The sequence below is a fragment of the Drosophila kikkawai genome, chromosome X, assembly GCF_030179895.1.
Source record: "Drosophila kikkawai strain 14028-0561.14 chromosome X, DkikHiC1v2, whole genome shotgun sequence".
Lineage (NCBI taxonomy): Eukaryota > Metazoa > Arthropoda > Insecta > Diptera > Drosophilidae > Drosophila > Drosophila kikkawai.
In genome coordinates, this window is record NC_091733.1 from 26079949 (window position 1) to 26103028 (window position 23080).

Below are 23080 nucleotides of genomic sequence, written 5' to 3' on the forward strand. Positions count from 1 at the left end.
GTAGTATGCCCAAAGTGCTCGTTAGCCGGCATGAAATGCCTGCGTGGCAACAAATAAGCTCGGCCCGCATGGAACTGCTGCTCCTCCTCCTCCTCCTCCTCCTTTTGTTACCTCTCTGTGTGTGCGTGTGAAATAATGTTTTTATAAGTCACCTTTATGTAATGACAATGGGGAATCATTAAATGTCTATTTGAGCATTTTTTATTTCGTTATTTCTTGTGCTTTTAGCCAAGTTTTATATGCGTATCCTTTCAGGCCATGTCCTTTGGTGGCTGTAATTATGAGCTACGACCAACGAGCAGGGCGAAAGTATGCAACGATTTTTGATTGAAGGAAAAGCCTTGAAGCCTGGAATTGATATATTCCCACACACTCGTGGGAGATATCCTTAAATCCTTGGGATACTTTTCAGCTTGGCTACACGAAACGAAAGCAGCTAAGGAGAAAACAGTAGCCCCATAAAATAGCCAAGAAAAGACTAACTCAAAACAAAAGCACAGAGAAAACACACACACACTGGAAAAGGCAACCCTTTTTACCCACCAAAAACAGTGCGTGTCCATCAGGGGATTTCCCTTCAATTAGGATTAATACTCAAGATACCAACAAGAGAAACAAAAAAGAACACAAAATACGAGCGGGAAAAACGAAAACAACGGAAAAATCAACCCAAGGCAAGAAGCAGAAGATATCCCTAACTAGGGTAATGTGTTACATGTGTGTTTTTATTTTTTTTTTCCCCCTTTTTTTTTTTAGGGGGAGCTCTGTGGGGAGGAGAGTGGACAATCCTTTTTTTCACCCCCTGCTCTAGGAATGGAGCACAATTGAGGCATTATTAGTAAAGTAGTTTTACATACCAAACATACTGAGAGAAAGAGAGATGAAATTCTTGGCCAGAAAAGTCGAAACAACTTTTCCCCATCGCTCTCACAGTCTTCCCTTGGTTTTGCCTTGACTTTGATGAGGGCTGACGCGATCCAGGACTTTCTGTCCCTTTGCTGCCAGTTGTGAAATGTTTGTGATTCCTTCTTGGGTTTAAATTGCTTAAAAGTACAATTTATCACAATTGCCAATTGGATGACCTTTCTCGGGTCCTTCTCTCTCTCACTCTCCTTCTCTGTCTCTGTATCTCAACAACTTGACCGACTTTTGGACCATCCTACGCCTGGCTTTTTACCGCTTTTCTCCTCCTTACCGCACCTCCATCAGCTGTCAAAATTACTTTTCTTCTCTCTCCATCTCTCTCTCTCTGGCTGTTTATTTTTGGGGCTTGGGTCATTGGAAGTGTTTCTTGGTTTTTTCGTTTTTTACAGTTTTGCGGTTGAGAATTTGTTGAAAACTTTTGCGTTTATTTGTTTGTTCAAGTTGGAATGAGAAATACAATATAGTTGATTTGTTGTCCCAGTTATTTTGCTTGTGTGTTTGGGGTACAGTCTCTGTTGAGTTGCACTGAATAATCTAACGATAATTCTCATAAATAAGAGAACGATAAATGTCAGGGCTGTTAAAAGGAAAATTTTGTTGGCACGAGTTTAAATAAAAGAAATTATAATATATCTATAATGTTAATGTAATGCTTTAGTAGTTTTTGTAAGGCCATGGCTATTGATTATTTCGATTGTATTAAATTTTCCGTTATTTTGAAGGGTTTTAAAAAAGTTTAAGCTTGTTAAAATTCTAATATTTGTTAAATTAAGAAAATTATTAATATTTAATTATAATTAATGTTAAATTGGAGAATTTATGAAATCGATTATTCCGATAAACTAAATTTTCTTCACATATAATCGGTAAAATATAAAGTTAGTTTAGAAAAATATAAAATTATGATTATTACTTGTATTCTAATACTTTTTCTATAAAATATTCGATACTAAAACTTCCCATTTAAATTCTAATATAATAGTGTTTTTATTGTTTATTGTTGAACCCATTAACAAAGCACTCTTGTCAAATTTTGGCTCTATATTTCCCTCTCGCAAACGGCGATTGTGAATTTTAAATGCGAATTTCCATAAGCACCGTCAGGCGTAGTCCATTATGCAACACCTGTCGCTAACCCGATAACCGATAACATTGTTTCGTTGGCACACACACACCTATATAGACGACACTTTGTGCCGACACTTTGGCGCAATATGCAAATTTAATATGATTTTAATTTGGCCAAGCAGCCCAGAGTCTCCCGCGCTTCTTTTTTTTTATACTTAGTTGAGGGAGAGGCGACATGACGTCAACATGTCGTCATAGCCGTCGACGTCGTCATTGTCATCGTCAAACTATTCAAAAAGAAGCAGCCATCGCTTGCCGTTTTGTGTTGCACACTTTTGTGCGGAGCTCCCCAAGCGGGGGAGCCGCAGTTCACAGGACTCCAGGTTGTCCTTTTGTGCGACGACAACGACGACGACTCCCTCACTCTCTCCCTGGTATGTTCATGTTCACGTGTAGATTTTATTAAACATATGAATTCATTATGTAAATGCTGTTCCCCGGCCAAAAGCCAACAAAGAAAAGCCCGCAAAAAAAAAAAAAAAAAAAAATACAGCAAAAGAAAAAGGAAAACCTCCTGTTAAAAATAAACCAAGAAGGGAAAATTGTATGGAAATCGTCGCCATGCATAGTTGGGCAACGGTGGGTTAATGGGTTATGTGCCGTGATTTTCGAGCGAACCCCCAACTCCCACTTCAACTCCTTTTCCTTCTCCTTCTCCTTCTGCAATTCCATTTACACATTTCCATCTACCATTTTCCTTAGCCAACCAACTCGAACTTCAGGTCTTTTGTTGATTTTTATGTAAAGCGCAAATTGATTTGCCATTGGGAATGGAAAATGGAAAATGTGAAAATATAATATGAAAAAAAGGGGCAAACGGAAACAGTCGTTGAGGTTAAGAGGAAAATATGAGTTCATTTTCTGATGGAATCTAGAGAGGTATACTCCATGGCAAAGAGTTTGTTATATAAATAAAAAAATAAATTTAAAAATTAAAATAAATAAATTTAAAAATTTGTATAATTTATTAAAAATATTAATAATTAAATGAAAATATAGTTCCTCTAATAGGATAATGATAATGTGAATTTTTAGAGGTTTATCTGCTGTTGTTTATTGATTATCCGGCTAGAAGGACCAAATGAAAGCATAATTTTAACCAAATTTATGTGTACAATATATATTTCATTATATAGTTTACATATGAATAATATTTAATATATTTTTCATATTTAATATATTTTTAATATTTTTTTTTTGATAATACATTTATATGAAATTTTATAGGTAACAAAACCCAGGATTTTTCCTACAATACCCTTTAAATTATTATAAAAAATTCCTTTTCTACCTTGTTTTCTCTCTCTCGTTTCCTTTTTTAAAATTGTAATTGAATTCTCCTTTGTCTGTTTCTTTCCAGGTGAGTCCTCTCCTCGAAGTATAAGTAAAAAAATTCATTAATTTGCCATTGGGTGAGTGTTACGTGATCAGTTTGAGGGCTTTTTCAACATTAACCTAGAGCCTGGGACATAAAAAACGTTGGAAAAGGGGGTTTATAGCCAATATTATACTTTATTTAAAGTCCCTACAATAGTTTTTCTTATTTTCTTCCCAAATATTTCATAATATTTAACCTATAATCTTCTTAAATATCTCGAATAACAACTTAATGCAATATGATTTGTCCTGTTGAATGTGTGAAAAACACAAGTTAAGTATGGCAGAAAACAACCTTTAGCTGCTGGCTTTTTCCCCGGCAAATGCTTTTGGGCTCCAATCACGACAGCCCGCCTCTGGCTGTCACTCAGTTGTGGTGGCTCCTCTTTCTACCGCCTCCAATCTCATTTGCCCCAACCGCTTGCCACACCCACACCCATGCCCATGCCCTCTGTTATTGTTGTTCGCACACAATTAACACTCGAAATGTTTAACAGGCTTACAGTGGGCTCAAGTGGCAGACGGACGACCGACGTCTGCTACGCTCCTGGGTGGCTGTGTGTGGTGCCAAGAATGGGGGTGTGATTGCAAGTTGGTCATGCGTGGCCACATTCCCACATCCTTCGAGGTGAACAAGCAACAACATGCCACTTAATTTCATTTCTTTTCATTTGAGACAAGCTAAAGGCAAACAGTGGGTCAAAATATTGTATTTATTGATGCTTTTAGTATTTGTAATTCTGGTTTTTTAAAATAATTTTTACAAAAATCATTGAAATTTATCGAAATTCATGAACATTTATCGATATTCATATTACCTATTATTAAATTTTTTTTTTAATGAGACTTTTTCTTATTTATTAAATTTGTATATCTATTAATATCAAACATTTTACAAAAATTTATCGAAATTTATCGAAATACATAGGCATGCAAAATTATAAAAAATTCTTTGAAATTAATTGCCTTTTTTTATTACATGTAATTGACTTAATTATACTATTTAAGCATATCGCACTTTTAAATAAATTCAAGAAAAGACAGAAATGTTATAGAAATATATCGAAACTAATCGAAATGGTTAAAAATTCATCGAAATTTAGTAATTTTTGTGTTACAAATGTAGTAATTATAAACTCTCTAGCTCCACAGTGCTGTCATTGCCCCTTCTACCTTCATTGTTTTTGTTCGCCGACATGTATTTTCCGTTTTTCCCCCCACCCTCGCTTTTCCAGCCTCGTTTTTTCCGTCGCCACCGCAGCAGCAGCCCTCCCCCCCTTACCGCTCATTTTTTCTCGCTTGTCATAAAGCGGCGTGAATGTAATCAAGGCGGCTATTATTCTTAGATTTGAAGCGCAAATGAAAACGCCCGAGTCGAGTTGGCAGCTTGCCTTTCGCAGCGTCCTTTCTTCTGGCTGGCGCTCCCTTTTGCCTGCTCTCCTTGGGTTCAATACAAACAATGGGCCACGTATGTGGCATATGCGTGTCTTCCTTTTGGGATAAAAACAGGGAGCAACGCAAAAAAAAAAAAAAAAAAAAAGACGAACGCGTTGTGGCATACAAAAGCCTCATTGTTCGCCTGCCGAAATGGTTGCCGGTTGCCGGGGGTTCCCCAGGATGGGACACATACATACATATGCATATATATATAGGTATAAGTGCTGTTTGCTTAAATATGCAAGCCCCATTGTGCGAATCTCCTTTTTCGGGTGCCGCACATTTTTAAGTAACTTTCGAGGTGGCCGCCTTTGGCACCTTCATGATTCCTGTCCGTCACACACTTTTCCGCACAATTCATATTCGCATTCACATTCCCCATATTCACATTCACAATTCGTTATTCATTCGAGTGAGTGCCCTGATTTGTCATGCAAATTCAATTAGCGTTTCGCTTGCTGCACAAAGGAAAACCGCAGCGCTGAAAATTATGCAACAGTTAATCAGAAAAAGTGCAGTGCCAGCGTTGCACAGTTTTTTAATCGATAACGATGACGATGACGACGACGACGACGCCAGGCAGTCTGCGGATTCAGCCGGCGTTCCATTCCATTTCGTTTCGTTAGCCGCAATTGCTTGGCTTTGGTTTGACTTTTGACCCGTGCTAAGGAGGTGGTGGAGGTGGTAAAGCAGGAAAAGCATTGGAAATGAGAAATGAAAATGGGGGTTTGCCCAGAGCAAACAATGGCATTGTAATTTTGTACATGGCCCATGAATGGACTTGGCTTTAATGCCATTTATACTTTGTGGAAATGAGGGGTTTTTGGTTTTTTATAATGGAAACCTTGACCTTTATTATTTTTAGGGAAATTAAAACATATAAAAACCTGGAATAAGAACCTTGAGGCCTAATCAGAATGTAAAAAACAAAAGATGAAAATTATTTTGTAGGCTAGTTTAAGCCTCTTTTAGGATTAAGTAGCTTTATTTTAGATATGACTAATTTTTAGGCTATATTCCAGAAATGGTATTCTCATTTTCTACCATATCCTAGCCTCATTCTTATTTGTTAGTTAGTTTAAAGTACAGTTGGAACAAAAACCCAATTGCTGAGTATTCCTTGGTCTTAACCCTACCTGTTTTGGGCCACTTATTCAGCCATTTTTTTGGGGTTTGCTGGCACTGCTGCAGTGGCACAACGTCGGCTTTTGTTGCCACTGCGTTTGCTTGCTGCTTGTGCATGCAGTTTGGCGCTTTTTTGTCTTCGCGTCAATGCCGCAAAAGCCACTCGAAACGAAACATGTTTGCTTCGCCTGCACTCTGTCAGCCATCTCTCCTTCTCTCCCACACCCACACAGTGGCTGTCTCTTTCGCTCTCTTCAACCACCGCACAGCAAACAGAATTATTGAAGCGCGTCGACCGAAAATGTGAGGCTCTGGAGCGGCCATTTCCGGCTTTTTGGTCAGTTTCCCCAAAAACCAAAAAGGCCCCCAAGCCGCCCCCCAGTAACGTGTAGTAGTGCTGTAAAGAAATTAAATTGCAGTCGCTACCGATTTTCGGTGGGGCCCCAGCGTTAACTGAAACGATAAACGATAACCGTAACAGGTTCCAGCTTAATTGGTGCATTTAGCCCTGGCAGATTGTATCGCCAAGATCGTAATTGGTCTTGAAATGAAAATAAAACCAGAAAGAAAATGTTCATAACTAAATTGTGAGAGTCAGGAAAAGGGAATTTGGAATGTTAATTCGATAAATTTGATGATTTATCGAGAGATTTATGCTTTTTTATCAACTGGAAATTAATATAAAACCAGAAAAATCTATAACAAAATTGAGAGAGTCTGGAAAAAGGGTTGAAGTTAATAAATAATTGATTTATCGATGAATTATCGATTGGTTTATTGATTTATTATTAACTTAAAGTCTAATATCGTTGCTTTTTGATTTTTATAGATTTACTTAAACAATTTTTGGTAGAAATATTCCTGAAGATAGTACATGCCTTTTTGATATCCTTTTAAAGCTCTTTTCAAAGCCTTTTTTAAGTGTTATTCGATCACTATTCATGGCCCGCTTTCCGCTTGCCTAGCCTGTGCCTTCCTGCCCGCCTCAAGCGATTTTTGGCCAAATGAGCAACTAACTGAGGGGCAGGTATGAACGTATACCTCCTTGCCAGAGTCCTTTCTAGAGTCCCCCCTTCTCTCCTTTCTGTCAACAGCCGCCGCAGATTTTTGTTTGGCTGCTTTGTCTTTGTCGTTGTTGTCTCTGTTGTTGTTGTTGTTGTGGGCCAACTTTTGACTGCTCAAGCAGCAAATCATATTGCTCGGCAGCAGTGGAAACTTTGTCAACAATGTTGAATAATTAAAATGCTCCCTCGGCATCAAGTCTTTGCGAAGAGCAACGCTTCTGAGCCGGCGAAATACACTGAAAGAAAATGTAGAAAAATCTAGAAAAAAATAAAAAAATCTAGGAAAATATATAAAAATCTATAAAATATAGAAAAATCTAGAAAAATATAAGAAAAATATAAGAAACCAAGAAAATACTTGAAAAAAAAAATCTAGAAAATATTAAAAAATACTATTAAAAAAACTAGAAAATATATAAAACCCTAGAAAAATATATAAAACCCTAGAAAAATATATAAAAATCTAGAAAAAAATATATAAAAACCTAGAGAAATATATATAACAATCAAGAAAAATATAGAAAAACATAGAAAATCTAGATAGAATGTTTTTAATTCCGGATCTTCTTCATCTTCTCTAAATCTTTTAGATTTTTACTATAATTTTCCCTACATTTTCACCCATAAAAACCTCTATTTCCCTAAGTGTACCCTCCTGTAAGCTGACAGTTTCCCGAAAAAGGCAGGACAAGTCCTGGTCCTGAGCCTGGTGGCAGGGCTCATCAGCAATTCTCAATTGCTATTATAATATTTTTTGCCTTTGTTGCCGCCTCAGCTTTAGCTTTAGCTTCAGCTTCAGCCTCAGCGTCTTGGTCTATGTCTGTGTGAGCCTGGTAAACACCTGATACAATGCTAAAAGGGCCAAGAGTCATGGCTCTCTCACTCTCTCTCTGGCATGGCATTTTATCCTGGCGATGTCAGGACTCGCTTAATGCGCAGTCCCCGTGCAGTGCCCAAGTTTTGTGCGAGCTAAAAATTCATCAACTTTGTTGCATAATATTTCAATAAAGAGCTGTGGGGCATGGGGGGGGGGGGGGGCAGGCAGGCAGGCTGTTGGTGTCATAAAATTAAAGCATACTTTGCAGCGTTGACAGACGGGAGCCGGAAATGAGCTGCTGCTGCTGCAAGCATTTCGAATAGTGCACTGGGGAGTGTTTTGTTGGGTACCAAAAAGTGCTCTCTCTATATATATAGGAAAACATATTGTGAAATTTGTCAACATTCCTTAGGCCCTGTTCCCCCTGTGTTCCCCATTCCCCTTGACTACACAGGCGGCAAATTGGCTCGTAAATTAAATGAAGCGCACTTCCCAGCTCCCCCCCCTAGCCTGGCTCTAATAGAATTTTCCATTTGCATTATAAAGCAGTGCAGCAGGAGCAAAGCGGCACCGGATGGATTGGGTGGCTTTTTGGGGTCGGGGACTGTTGATTAGGAAACTTTTTTTTAGACAGGTCTTTTGCTGACAGATTCTGTGCTAAGCTGGGCACAACTGTACTTTTGGAGTAAGAGTTATGGAACTTTGGGATGGGGATGTAAAAATTAAACGTTAAAAATGAAACCGTAAGAAAAGAAACTTCAAAAGTGCAACGTGAATGGTCCTGCTCCCGAGGCAACTGTACTGATCTACAAGTTTCTTTAGCGAGACTGTACTATTACAAGTCAAATCAAGTAAATTTATTTCAAAAATAAATATAAAAGAAACTCCCTTAACTAATATAAGCAAAAGTTTATTTATTTATTTATTTATCTAAAGCTAACAAGTAGTATTATTAAGCAAAAGTTACTTTTTCTAAAACCCCTAAAAATCCCCATTAAATTGTAAAACTAAAGTAGATTTGACGCCACCATAAGCATTTAATACCTCAAATTTTAGAAGCTAATTAGCCAACTTGATGGAGCTATAATTTGAATATACCTCCATGAAGTGTGGTGCTATCAATGTTCTGTCATAACCATCGGCATACGACCACCTCGCTGCCTGGTTTTTATGGTGATTTCTTGTGGCCAGGAGGGCAGGCAGCGAGGCTTCTGTATAATTTTGTATAATTTTAATCCAATTAAACTTAATTAACTTGTGTGTGTGCAGCTGAACGTAACTGTAAACCAGGCGGCCATTTTGGTGCCCCGACACCGACCCCGAACTTTGCTCTCTCTCTCTCTCTCTCTCTCTCTGTGGGCCTCGTATCCGGAGTCGTAATTATTACCACTTACGGCTAAATACTCAAGTTTCCGGCAACATATATATATATATATTTTTTTTTTGTTGTTTGTGCCGCTGGCCAAGAAAGTTCAACGAGTTTGCAGAGCGAGTGTGTGTGTGTGTATGTGGCAGCCGCAGAAATTCCCGTATCATGCAACCGCAGCAAATAGCAACAACAACAGCAACAACATTGGCAAAGTAAAAAGTTTGTAGCCAAATTCCAAGTGGAAAGGGGCACTTTTCCGCGGGATAAACTTTTGCCTTAATACCTTTGCCCACTTCCGGCTGGCACCTTTCCACCTTCTACCACTTCCGGTTGCCCCTACCCCTTTCTTACCGTTTGGCTTTCGCTGTTGGCCACTTTGAGGCGCATCAAATTTATGTTTTACCTTCAGCCTGGGCATAAATCTTTGTTATTCGCCGAAAAGGATCTCGACGCACACACACACACACACACACAAGCACCCATAAAGGTCCAGTTCAAAGAGCTGAAAAATCTCGCCCGCTTTTTCCGCAAGTCGCGTAATTATTTTCGTCCCTTTTTCAGGTTTTTTCAGCTTTTTTTTTTGTAACTCTTCTTGTTTCCTTGGTGTTTTTTTTTACAAACATTTTCTTCTTTTTTTTTTTTTTTTGGAAAGTTGGCCAGGCCTGTGATGTGCATTTCATTTGCTGCTTTTAATTAAGGCCCAGGCAGCCTTACTTTTGGTGTTTTTTATGCTTTATTTTTATATGCACTGAAAATAAAATGTTAATCAAGGAAAAAGTTCAAGAAAACTAATTAGAAAAATATATATTTATAAAGATTTTTAGGGTTATGTCAATGAAAATCGAAACAATATTTTGCAAAGAACTTCGATTAAATATAAAATAAAATTATTTTAATTTATAATTGTATAAATATAAAATTATATATTTAAAATGTACAAAATTTTAAACCCATTTTCATTGGTTTTCATCGCTTCTTTACCCTTTTTCATAATTTTTCACCTAATTTTCACCTCTTGTGCCTTGTGTTTTCATAATTTTTTTCACCTATTTTTCCCTCACTTTCCGTCAGTTTTCATTGATTTTTCAGTTATTTTTCACCTCTTTTCTTTAACTGTAATATTTGTTTGCCTCTTGGATGTTTGCCGCTGGCTTTCTAATGAGTTTAAATAACCTGGTCGGGCTTTGAATGCATAAAATATGAAAGGCGATTAATCAGAAGGACAACAAACAAACCCAAGAAACAATAAACCCAACAGAAATTGACTTGAAAACAAAGGTAAAGATATGTAAAAAGTATGTAATGTACTACCTGGCCACTTTAGTTCTTCGCAACCAGTTGTAATACAAGTTAATCAATGTGCCTCCTTGGCCATTCATCAATCAGCGGCAATTGCCTTTGACATTAGCCATAAATAACGTGGAAAATGGAAAAGCATTGCGTAGCATAGCATTACGTTACATTGCGTTGCGTTTCGTTTCGTTCCGCTGGCCAATAAACCGGATAACTAACTGTAAACGGTTTCCGGTTACGGCTGGGTCTCTGTAAATTAAATAATACAACACAAAAAGGACGAAAAGGAGGCGGGCAGGATAAGGAAATCTAAGCCTTCGACGCTGACGGTGAAATATTTATCGATAACTATTAGCAAGTGATGCATGAAATGCGATAACATTAATTAGCCAGGCCAACGAACCACAAGCCCCTTGGTTCCCAAACGCCCATGTATATATCCATATATCCATATATAAATATATGTATATGTATATTGCGCTGCGGCAATTTAATTGCCAGCCATGGCCCTAGTAATAATAATAATAATAATAACGATAGATGGTGCCGGGAGTCATAATTCATGGCGGAAATATGAGCCACAAATAAGCTTCAAACTGAAGGGGAATAATGTGTATATCGGGATATATGGAAGGGGGGGAAGGGAGTTATAATATTATACCGACCAAAAAGGGATATATAATCAACAGTTTAGTAACTGATAATGACTTTAAATCAATTGAATTTAATATAATAAATTATGTACATTTATAAAATATTTTATTTCATTCTAAAAAAAATATATAAAAATTTAAATAAATAAAATCATCAGTTTAGCTGCTAAAAATCTCTTAAAATCAATTGAATTTTAAATAATATATTAAATAATTCCATAAAATATTTTATTTTCTTTATAAAAAAAATCTAAAAAATTGAAATAAATGAATTTTTTAGTTTAGCAACTAAAAATCTCTTAAAATCAATTGAATTTTAAATAATATATTAAATAATTCCATAAAATATTTTATTTTATTATTGAAATAAATATATAAAAATTTAAATAAATAAAAACATCAGTTTAGCAACTAAAAATTTCTTAAAACCCATAAAATATATTCCAAATATTTAATTTCCTTCTTTAAAAAAAATCTATAAAATCTTTAGGCAACCAAAAATATATTTAAAATAAAAGCAAAAAAAAAGAAAAATTTAAGAAAGTGCCAAGTGCGAAGTGCGACTTACGCACACACACACATACACATACACATATGCTCCAAGTGAGTGACACAAATACGAGGCGACAGATGCCACTTAGAGGAAGCTAAGACCCCGGCTCTGGCATCAGAGGAAGTGAAGAGGAGGAGGAGGAGGAGGGCACAGGGAGGCACGGAGGTGAATGAGAGAGGACTAAAGGACAGACGGCCATGTTGGCAGCCATGTCAACACTTATCTTTATGAGTTTCCGCTTTCTGTAAAGTCATTGACATGTATTTTTTCTTTCTTCTCTCGCCCTTTGATACCCAGCACTTCTCGGGGGCACTTGGTTCAGTCTAGTGTACTCAAAAAAAAAAAAATGCAATGTCTGAGCTATAAAGTAAAGTTTACTATATAAAAAAAAATCTTTATAATTATTGAAATTACCTAACAAATATCTGAAATATTTTTAATTATTTAAATTATCATAAAATTACCCTTTAAAGAGCATTTCCTAGTCGTCTTGTTAATTTTCAAGTTCTGTACTCATTTTTTCCCCTAGCTTTTCGCCCAAAAATAAACTCAAAAAGGAGGTTCCAAGGAGTCATGTTCGCGTGTTTATGGGCTTGTTGTTTGTGCCTGGGCTTTGGAGCTCAGTTGTCTCTATGTGGAAATCATTGGCATCTCTAACATGGAACCTCCCAACTCCCCCACAAATTGCTGAAATCGCAAGTGTGCTTTTAGACGTTAAATGCTATAAATTACTTTTCGAATGGCATAAATAACAGTAAAGTCATTGAAATTTGCTCACACATATGTACACACGCTGCACCAGATGGCGACACCAGAGGAATATTACTCCTGCTTCTACTACTTTTCGTCCTGGTCCCTGTCCTGGTGGTCCCCTTCCTGGTCTCGTAATCAGCATATTTCCCTGTGTCTGTGTGTGTGTGAGTCCTGTGAGTGCTTCGTGTGCTTTTGATCCTGCCCTGGGGAGCCACTAAATGATGATTTGCTTTGGGGCGTAACCAGAAAGAGAGAGAGAAATAGGGGGAAAGAGAGAAAGAGAGAGAGAGAGAGAGAGAGGGAATGCATGGGGGATAAACTTTAATTTCATAGATGAACAACCAATAAATGCGTCCAAGTTTCTTTTTTTTTTTTTTTTTTTGTTGGGACAAATATTTTAAGTACCCCAATCAGTGAGCTCTCTGGAGAGCGACATGTTTTGTGCTTGTTTGCTTTTTTGATTTGATGGTTAGGCCACTTATCTCTGCTCTGGACACTTAAACCTTCAATTAAAGCCATCAAATGTCACAAACAGCTTTGGAAATATACGTATATTTCATGGTTGTTTCATGGAAAAAATCCATATAAATCGCTGGAAATTCCATGGCATATTTGACGCCCAACGGGGTACCGAAAAAAAAGAAACAACTTTAAAACACAACAAAAGCATTTCACCTGCAGCTGATGCTTCCGTTTCCGCTTCTGTTTCGGTTCCTGGGCTCCCCCCTTTTTATGGGGCCTGACAGGCTCTCACGCTTTTCACTTTTATTATCCTTTATGTGCGATTTCACACCTTCAATTGCAAAGGATAAGAGCGAGCAGGGAACACGAAGTGAGGCAGCAGCTTGCCACACGTAGCAGCAAATCAAAATCTTGAATTTATTCCACATACGAAGCGCATGAATTTCAAATTACTGTGGGAAAGGACGAGGAGCGAGCACCCACAAGGAGACAGGGGGACACAGAGACATGGCATTCGGAGGAAAGAAAGAAAAGGTGGGAAAGAATACTGACCCAGCTAACCCCGATTTTGCCCATTTCCCGCTCTCCTTTTTTTTGTTGTATGTTGGAACGTGTGCAACACGTTATGCTGCCACTCTTCTTCTCACCTCGAGTCTCGTCCAGGATAATGACTGCTCGTGTGGTCGTGTCTCGACGCTTTTAAAGCTTCTTTCCATTCATAGATTTTCTTTGGCAGAATTTTCTAAATTTTTACTCAAGATTTTTCAAGGGAAATCCTATATTTTTCTTCTAGGTTTTCCTATTAATTTATATTTTGAATATTTCTTTGGAAACAAAAGAAGCCAAAGGATCCTGGACTCATTTGAAATTCATGTGGCCACTCACTGGGTGCATAAAGCAATCAAATCAACCACAAAAAACCAAACCAACTTCCACTCCACACTCGGCTCACACATATACTTGTGGATTTTCCTGTGGCCCTTTTTGGATTTTTCTCGCTTCGTTTTATTTTTTTTGTATTTTTTTTTTGTGTAGCATCTTTCTCTTCTTTCGGTTTCATACACGTTTCACTCGTGTAAATAATAAATAAGCTAAAGCTGACTTTTGTGGCGTGCAAAACGTTTCGCTCCACGGAGGCGGCGGCTATCGATTTCAAATCTCAACCGAAAGTCACAAAGAGACGTTGGGAGAGAAGCCTAAACAAAAGCGAAAGTTTGAGCCACTTCCACTCAACCCTTTAGCAAGGCCTCATCCTTAGAATCAAGCTCCTTTAGCTGCTGGCCTTCTCCGCCCATGATTTATGCATGACCCAGGAGGAGGGGGAGGAGCAGGAGCAGGAGCAGGAGAAACTGGTTGTCCTGGAGCCAAGCTGTTCCAGATTTGCATGCGAATCGTCCAAGTTGGATTCACATTGGCTTTGGGGCAGATTTGGAACTGGGTTTTTGCCAGTAAATACTTTGTCCCAATTGTTAGGAGCTCACTTAGTTGGCTGTATATCCTTAAAGGATATTTAACAAGACCCTTTTGGATCTAAAAAGCTATTAATAAAATAAAATATAGAGCTCTAGGCGTAATTTACCTAAATTAAAAGGCAGTAAAAAGTGATTTTAAATCTCAAATAAACCTAGTTTTTCAAGGACTTTAAGTAGAGAATTTCTAGGAATTTTCCTAAGCAAACTCCCAGGATTTATATATATATATATATTTGTTTGCCATTCTTTATTGTCTTTTCTCCTGAGAATTCCATCGAACCCAATTAGTGATTCTGCGCCACTCGATGTTGAAGGCAACGCCAAATGAATTTTGCTTTAGTGAACAATGCAGCAGGACTGAGAGCCACACCAGGACTAAAAACAGGAGCCAACCCTGCGCCAAATTATGCTCCTTTTCACTCCAATGCATCCGCTTCCTTTGTCTGTGTCAAATCAATTAGCAAGTGCAATTAATGAAGCGCAGTGCAAGAAAGTCCCAAAAAATAATAAAAGAAAAACTAAAAATGGCAAGAAAATCACAGGAAAATTCAGCTACGGTCAGCTGCTGCTGCTGCTGCAGGTGAGGAGAAGGAGGAAAAGCAAGAGGAGTGCACACAGCAATTTGTCTTTTCCATTAATTATTTAGACACACACACCAAAAGGGGGGCAGGAATAATAATGTTGATGATGACGATGGCAGCTTGGAAAATTCTTGGCAGCAAGGAAATGCAATGCAAAAGCGGCAAAATCCAAAGAAATCAGAGAGAAGAGAGCTGGGAAATGGCTATTGGCAGTTAATTAATTGAATTCTGTTCAAGTAACGTGTTGCAACTGACTGCAATTGCAGCAAAAACTTTTTTTTCAGGGGGAAAAGCGGGAAAAAAGGGAGTGAGAAAAGTAGGAAAAGTGGGAGGTAGTCAAGTTTGGTCAAGTTGCGTAACAAGTTTTGGCGCATAAAGTCATTAAAGTTTTCTGATTCGATTTGGCGTCTTATCCCTTTCATCCGTTTCCCATTTTTTAAGACTTCCTCTGCCCTCGGGTCCAACTTTCTTCTAAGCTTACAAATTAATGACGCTCGAATGGGGGGGAAAAGCAAAGTTTTTTAGGCCATAAAAATATATCGTTTTACCTGAAAAATGGAAAAACCCAAAAGGGTTTCGCTTTTCGCTTATTTTTTATGCATTATTTATGATTTCTCCGATTAGTCGCGGCAATAATGGCTCGCTCAGCACAAAAAAATAATAATAAAAAAGAAAAACAGGAAGAGAAAAACATTGTCAACCTTATGCGGGCTGTCCTCTTACTTTTCCCCCCCAAATTTTCCTGCCTGGGGAAAAGTGTGCTAAGCCAGCGAAAATTCCTATTGCCAAAGGGGATTTGCAAATGGTTTTCGGTTTTCCGTATGTGGGTTTTCTTTTCCCTGAGACTCTTATCAGGCCAAAAAATATGCACAGCAAAGCCATTTTTAGTCTTATTTAATACTTGAAAGCCATCAAAAGTTATTATTTACTTATTTTAAAGCTATTATTTAGCTTTGGTATTATAAAATACATTTTGAAAATGATATTTAAAGACACAGAGGCCTTAAAAGTTTGCATTTTATGTTCGTAAATCTTTTCCTATGAAGTATTGATTTTTGTTTAAATTAGGGAAACCTTTACTTGGAAAAAGATATTGTTGTTTATCGAAGATTCTTAAAAAACGCCCCCTCTAGGCTCTCTATTATCAGTAGGTCAGTGCCGCTAGGTGGCAACTCTGGCCAAACAGCTGATCGTGCCAGGACTTGTAACCTAAATTAAACCCACTAATGAAAGTCCTAGGGAAGATGCCTTCATTGGCTTTGCCAGGTGAGAGTGTCTTAAAGACACACGAGCAACTCTATCTGCCTGTAAACCAAGCAAATTAAGTTTGAGTTATTTTATGATTGCATTAAATGGAGGGTTAGAGTTGGATCTGGAAAAGGCTAATGGTAACAATACGTGGCGCTGTCACTACAACTCAACTTTCCACATCGTTCTCTGCGCTCCATTAATTTAGAACACACACACACACACCCATACATGCTGGGGTTCCTTTATCCCCCTTTTAGCAGTGCGTCTGCCACGCCCCTTTGATTGGTCACGTGCTTGGCACGGGTCCCTCCTTCCCCCTTTCACCTACTCCACCACTAACCAGCTTTGGGCTTCAATTCGTTGTGATTGCTTTGTATCGATTACAAAATGCATTACAACATTTGCCACATGATAAATAACAGACAGTAAATGGATATAGCAATGAGGTAGCGACGGTGGGGGCGTGGCTGCACTTGAAATTAATGCCTACGATTGGGTTTCGCCCACGGTGATGGTAAGCCGATCAGGGCTTCTGGCAATGGAGGTTCTAAATGATGGGAATTCTAGGGTTTTAGAAATGAGTATTAAGCTGAAAAGTTTATTTAGTTGAAAATGTAACTTTAAATAACCAAATTTATAAATTATAAAATTTATATGGTAATTTATAAAATAATTTAGAGTCCAAGAAGGTCTTAAAAAGAGTTTTACTTGATTAAAATCTTATTGAGCACCAGGTATTATTACTTTTTGGCTTCACTTTCACCTATAATATTCCCTTTAGTGTGACCAAGCTTACTTATTTGTGTTCAGAAAATATAGCTACCACACTAGCAACCTTTTTTTTAAGTCCACTGGATTAATATTAATTGAATACTATTTTTTTTAATTTTAATTTAATTTTATATATTTATATTTACATTTTATATATATTTTTTTTAGCTTCAGTGTGACCAAAATTGTCTTTTTTACACATTTTTAGGAAGTGACTGCCACTCTAAAAAGATTTCCCTTCTTAATAAACCTCCCTTAATGAATTTTACTTGATTATAATCCCATTTGCCATCAGATATTATTACTATTTGAACTTTACCTTCACCTGACTGCCATTTGGTACCCACTTCAGTGTGACCAAGCATTCTTATTTACATTTCTAAACCACCACTGCCACCACTTGCCAATGCAGGCACTCTTCTTCCATTTTTAACCTCCCAGCGGACATTGCAAGGACATTAACCCACACGTGCCTGGCCGCCATATGAAGGGGGGCTGCTTTGAAAGAAAAATAAAATGCAATTGCGTGATTATTGAGCGATTTGTATCAATTTACCAAGATGGAGAGGCCAGCGAAAAGCTGCCTCAAATGTTTATTTATGCAATTCACTTGCTTATGCCATTGCTAGCTATGTCGAGGGGAATGATTATTGATATCTGTATCCATACGTGCCCAACCCCACACCCCACTCCCTGGTTATACATGTATATATAAACTTGTGGCAAGCGAAAACTCCGGGGAGGATTGCAGCTCAAGACATTTGTCGCAACGTGCGAAAACTTTTGCCGAACAAGTGTCTCTCTCTCCCCCCTTACACACAGCACACTTGTTAGCTTCTCAAGTTTATTAAAGTGGCATAAAAGTGTCATTGGCGTCTAATGGACGACGATTAGTCGAAAAGAAAGCCTCGATCCCTAAGCCCCCTAAGAACGACTCGAAAACTAAGTTCAAGTTGAACCCCATAGCAATCTTTTTCTCTTCCGGGAAGAGCGTAATTGAATGGAGGCAATTTCAGAAGCGAATTGAATTCAATGAAGGAATCTTTGAATTAGTATTAAAGGTAATCTTTAGATATAGAATTGAATAAGGTTTAAAGTTCTTAAGATATGGTATTGATTTAGTTTTAAAATTGTACCTAAGATATGGTATTCAATCATTCTTAAAGTGGTACCTAAGATATGGTACTAAATCATATTTAAAGTTGTACCTAAGATATGGTATGTTATATTTTAGGCACAGGTTTGCTAGTTCTTTTAAAAAATATTTATTTAAAATCCCTAAAATCCTTTCAAAACGTATTTCTCAGGTACAGTTCCTGTTACATTGTCAATCTTTAATGTCGCTACCCATCTTACTATTAGATTGACTTTGCTCTTGGCAAGGACCCCCACCGTGTGTGTGTGTGCTCTCTCAAAAATAATTGTTATGTTAGTTTGGCAGCTTATCGAATGTGTGTGCTCTCTCGGCTCTCCTTTCCGTTATAACAACTTATCGATATTAAACTTGGCTTCTTTAATGGCTCGAAAAAGGAAAACTTCTCTGAGGGGCGGGAGGAAAAACTTATTGAAAAGTCATAAAAAGCATAAAATACCAAAATGGCTCAAGACAGAGTAAAGTAAAGTGGGGAGGCCAGAGAGCTCTTTGCTAAAAGGACATAAACTGGGAAAGGAAACTGTTTTCCCCCCCTTTTCTTTCTTTTCTTTTTTTTTTTTTTTGTGTAAATCATTTAACACGCTCTCGATTTTTATTTTAATGACATCTTGGCAAAGTTCTATAATGGCTTTGGGTTCTCTGAGAGCCTAGCTCCTTGGAGGCTGTGCAAATTTGTCCTTGTGCCCGTCATGCATTGTTGATGATGTTGAGGCGTCAAAAGGTTACCAGCTTCCAGGATGGATCCAGTGCACCCAGTGCCGTGTGTTAATGATCATCATGAATATTCCGGCATTTGTTTGTTTGTTTGCTTTGCTTTGAGCAAACTCTGCCAAAATGTTAATATTCCCAGACCCAAAAACGAAAACTAAATGAAAACTAACCGAAAACTAAAACTAAAACTAATCCTGAGCCCCTTTGGCGGCATATTCACCTGGGAGAAGAGAGTCACTAAATATTTGATTAACTTTCCGAGGGCAGTTTCTCTCCGTGTGTGTGTGTGTGTGGAATCAACTTAATTAAAGTTAAACAAGCAGCTAATCAAATTTTTATTACACACAGTCTCTTAGCCCTTAGCTTGCCCTCTTACCTCGCCTAAACGTGGCGTAATTTCATTTTAAAAATGCATACTCTCCAAACCCCAAAGGGTGGCGGGGGGCAGTCACCTAAAAAGGATTGTCTCCCTTTTGTATTTCTCCTTTTTTTTCTATTTTCCTGCTAGGGGAGAGCTTTGTGCGGATTGAAAGGAAAATATATGTATGTAGTTTCCTCTCTTTGTGTGGATATTAAAAAACGGAGCAAACAATTGTCAGGAAAAATAAAGTATAGCTAGTTAAACATTGGAGTCTTGGAAATGTCTTCAAAAAGAGAGCTCAAAACAAACACAAAAGATATTCATTTTTAAAATGAAATCATTAAAATCTAGGGAAAATATAGCAGAACTTATTTAAACTTATAAATTTATTTGAAAATAACAATAATCCAAGGAAATTTCAAACCCCCTTCACATTGTGATCAGAAGCTTCTTGAAGCCATGGAACTGCACGCTTCACATACTCATCCATATCATAGAACTCCTCCTCGGCAGCCCAGGAGCTGCGAATGCTGGAGTTCATCGTAGAACTAGGGATGGGCATTAGGCTGAGACTCATGCTGAGGGGCAGGGATAACAGAGAGCCATTAAGCTGGAGCTCCGAAAGTGACACATCCGAGTGAAAGTTGATGGTATTGATGGAGTTGATGGTGGTCAGGGTGTTGCTCTTGTTGGTGGGCTGTTGCTGCTGGATGTTCAGAGAGTGCTCCTGGTTCAGATGCTTCTCCAGCTGCTTCTTGGCGGGTCTTGGGGAAGAGGAACCACAACAGCCCAAGGAAAGTAAGAGACACATGATTTGGGGGCATAGAACTGGGATTAAATTATATATTTATTTATTTTAATATTTATTTAAGTTTTTGTTTCAAACTCTGTACCCTGCTGTATTCCTTAGTTTTTTTTGCCTCCGCCTGCGGCTTCTCCAACTAAGTGCCTCTTACTAAGGCTCTAGCACCCCAAGCTAATTGTTTTTATAGCTGCAAACTGTTTTACCTCAAAACTACCAGCTGTTTTCCTGCCTCAGTACAGTTGTGTTCCTCGAAAAAAAAAAAACACCAAACAAAAACTCGGCAAATAATTCGAAATCGAAACTTAAACCGAACCCATCTGTCTCTCCCTGGCTGCTCATTATGCAAAATGATGTCACTTATGTTAATTTCCAAAATGCACTAGACTCCATTACCAATATATATATATATATATACAGCAAACAAAGATGCTTTTCAATATTTTATAAGGGGTTACATCGGAAAAATTAAAAAAAAAATCCAAAAAATATCTGATCAAAATATTAAATACGCTTAAAGATCCGAAAAATGTTCGCTTAAGATATTAAAAACGAACAAAGAACCGGACTTTCCGCATAAGTTTCGCTAAATGCTCAAAAACGGACGCGGAAAGGGACGAATAGCGGTCGAGTATAGCGGATTCTCTGGATTATACCCGCTAATGATGTCTGAAAAGGTCCGCAATCAAAATCTAATTTCCTAAAATGATATCATTTGCTGCCACAAAACCAATGACAGGTGATTAACTTTATTATCGTTGATAAGTCTGAATCGGACGTCCGCAAAACTATCGTTTTCAATATCATAAACAAAGTTTTTGTCTGCTGGGTATACATAAACTCGGATGCACTGCATATATTATATGTATTATCGACATTATCAACATTATCAAAGTGGAAGCTCCCACTGACTACCAATTGTGTTACCAATTTGCGAATGCAAATCAGCAAAGCAGTCGAGTGAAATTTCACACCACCTGGCTTCCACCTGGCTTAAATTTTCAATGTGTGTATGCGAGAGGAGGCGGAGCAGCTCTCTCACATCTCTGTAGAGGCCATGGGAGTCAGGATTTCGATGTCATCCTCGATGGCAATGCCCGAGTTGCGCTTGGAGTAGGACACAAACCGTGACTCTGGAAGCAGGACCACATCGGGTTGAAAATGGATATCGGCACAGATGCTTATGGGTTCCAGCTGGGCGGGTGAGTGCGAAGCAGGGCGACTAGACCCGGCTCCTCCCTCCAACAGGATCCTACGGCAAGGACAATCCAGAATATCTGGATGCTGCTGCTGCTGCTGCTGCTGCTTCTCCATCAGCTGGTCCGAGGCCAGGATGGTCTCGATCTGTTGCTGATCCTGGAGGCGTCTCCTTTGGCAGAAGACAAACAGGAGCCATTTCTCCAGGATGTGCATCTTGTTGATGGCTCTGCTCGATGATTTCTCGCTGCCCTGGCTCAGCCCACGGCTTTTATAAGAACAAATCGATGAGCGAGCATGATGGGTCGGGGGGAGGGTGCCTGTGCCTTGCCTGTTGTTGTTCTTAGCCAGTTCTGTTTGCTTATCCAAAATGTTGTTGGTGCCACAGTCTTTGTTTCCCCAACTTCAATTTCAATTAGCATTGGACCGACCAAAAAGTTTTTAGCACTAATGAGTTTTGTAATTATACGAAAAGTTGGAAAATGAATACAAAAGCCGAAAAGAAAAATCTCTCCTTCCCAGAAGCGGGTGGTGGCAGAGCCTTTAATTTTACATTTCTATATAAATATGTATATAAATATACATTTTTTTGTGTTGTGAATGATTTACGCAGGCAAAGAAATTGTAAAGCGATAATAACGTAAACGAGAAGGGAATGTTTTTCTTTTGGTGGGATGAGTACCAGTAGAGGCAAGTTCTCATTGGGCAGCAGTTTAAAATAATGATATAGAAACAGCAGTGCAGATTTCAGGCTCGATTTAATTCATTTAATGGAAATTCTTTGGAATTTATTTAGCTCTACTTAATAGGGGTTCATTGAAGAACTTTAAAGTAGCACAAAATACAAATTAACGCTTTAAATTTCGATACCTTTACAGTTAAAAGCTTAAAACGCAGTGAAGGAGTCATTTCCTACCCCATAAACCATATATATTTTTGATCAGCATCAACAGGCGAATCGATTTAGACATGTCCGGAAATCAAGTTTTGGAATTTTTTTTTTTAATTTTATAGATTAATTTACAAGAATATTAAAAAAAAAAAAATAAAAAAAAATTTAATATTTTAAAAACTAAAATTAAGTATGCACATTTTTAAAACTAATAAAAACTAACTCAGAACAGTTTTCCGAATGAAAATTAAGGCATTTTCTGCCAAGTTATCATAATGTTAATTTAAAAAAATTAAGACTTTTTTTTTTAAGTACAAAATCGTATTTTAATATAAGATCATATTTTTTCTGGGTGAAGGAGTCATTTCCTACCCCATAAATCATATATATTCTTGATCAGCATCAACAGGCGCATCGATTTAGACATGTCAGGAAGAAATCAATTTTTGGAATTTTTTTTTTAATTTTATAGATTAATTTACAAGAATATTAAAAAAAAAATGAAAAAAAATTTAATATTTTAAAAACTAAAATTAAGTATGCAAATTTATAAAACTAATAAAAACTAACTCAGAACAGTTTTCCGAATGAAAATTAGGGCATTTTCTGCCAAGTTATCATAATTTCAAATTGATTATTTCAAACAAGAAATTTTAAATAGAAAAATATCGATTTATAGCACCGTTTCAGTATCGATATTATGTGCTAGCCCTAATTAATGTTACTTTTTACTTTCCCAATTGAATTTTACAGGGTATTTCAAAGGTCTATATACCTTTACTTGTCGGCTGAAATGTTTACTCTACGGGGGTTTCCCCACTCTCCGCCTTGGCGACTGTGGCAAACTAGAAAAATATCAATGTCATTTGCAGGCCCTTGGCCAAAAATTGAGGGGGTGGAAAAAAAAAATGCAATGTCCGGGAAAGGCAGCGGA

General features: G+C 37.7%; 2 protein-coding genes across 7 annotated transcripts in view; one reads left to right on the forward strand and one right to left on the reverse strand.

Moving 5' to 3' along the window:
• Positions 1-23080, forward strand: part of LOC108080311 (uncharacterized protein CG43867) — a 121763-nt gene that overhangs the window by 43287 nt on the left and 55396 nt on the right. The gene's annotated exons all lie outside the window — the stretch shown is intronic.
• On the reverse strand, positions 19642-20233 carry LOC121502163 (uncharacterized). Its single transcript, XM_041775140.2, has 2 exons — positions 20149-20233; positions 19642-20083 (listed from the first exon to the last, which is right to left on the reverse strand). Exon 2 carries the CDS (start codon positions 20064-20066, stop codon positions 19674-19676), a length of 393 nt encoding a protein of 130 aa, XP_041631074.1. The 5' UTR covers positions 20067-20083; positions 20149-20233; the 3' UTR covers positions 19642-19673.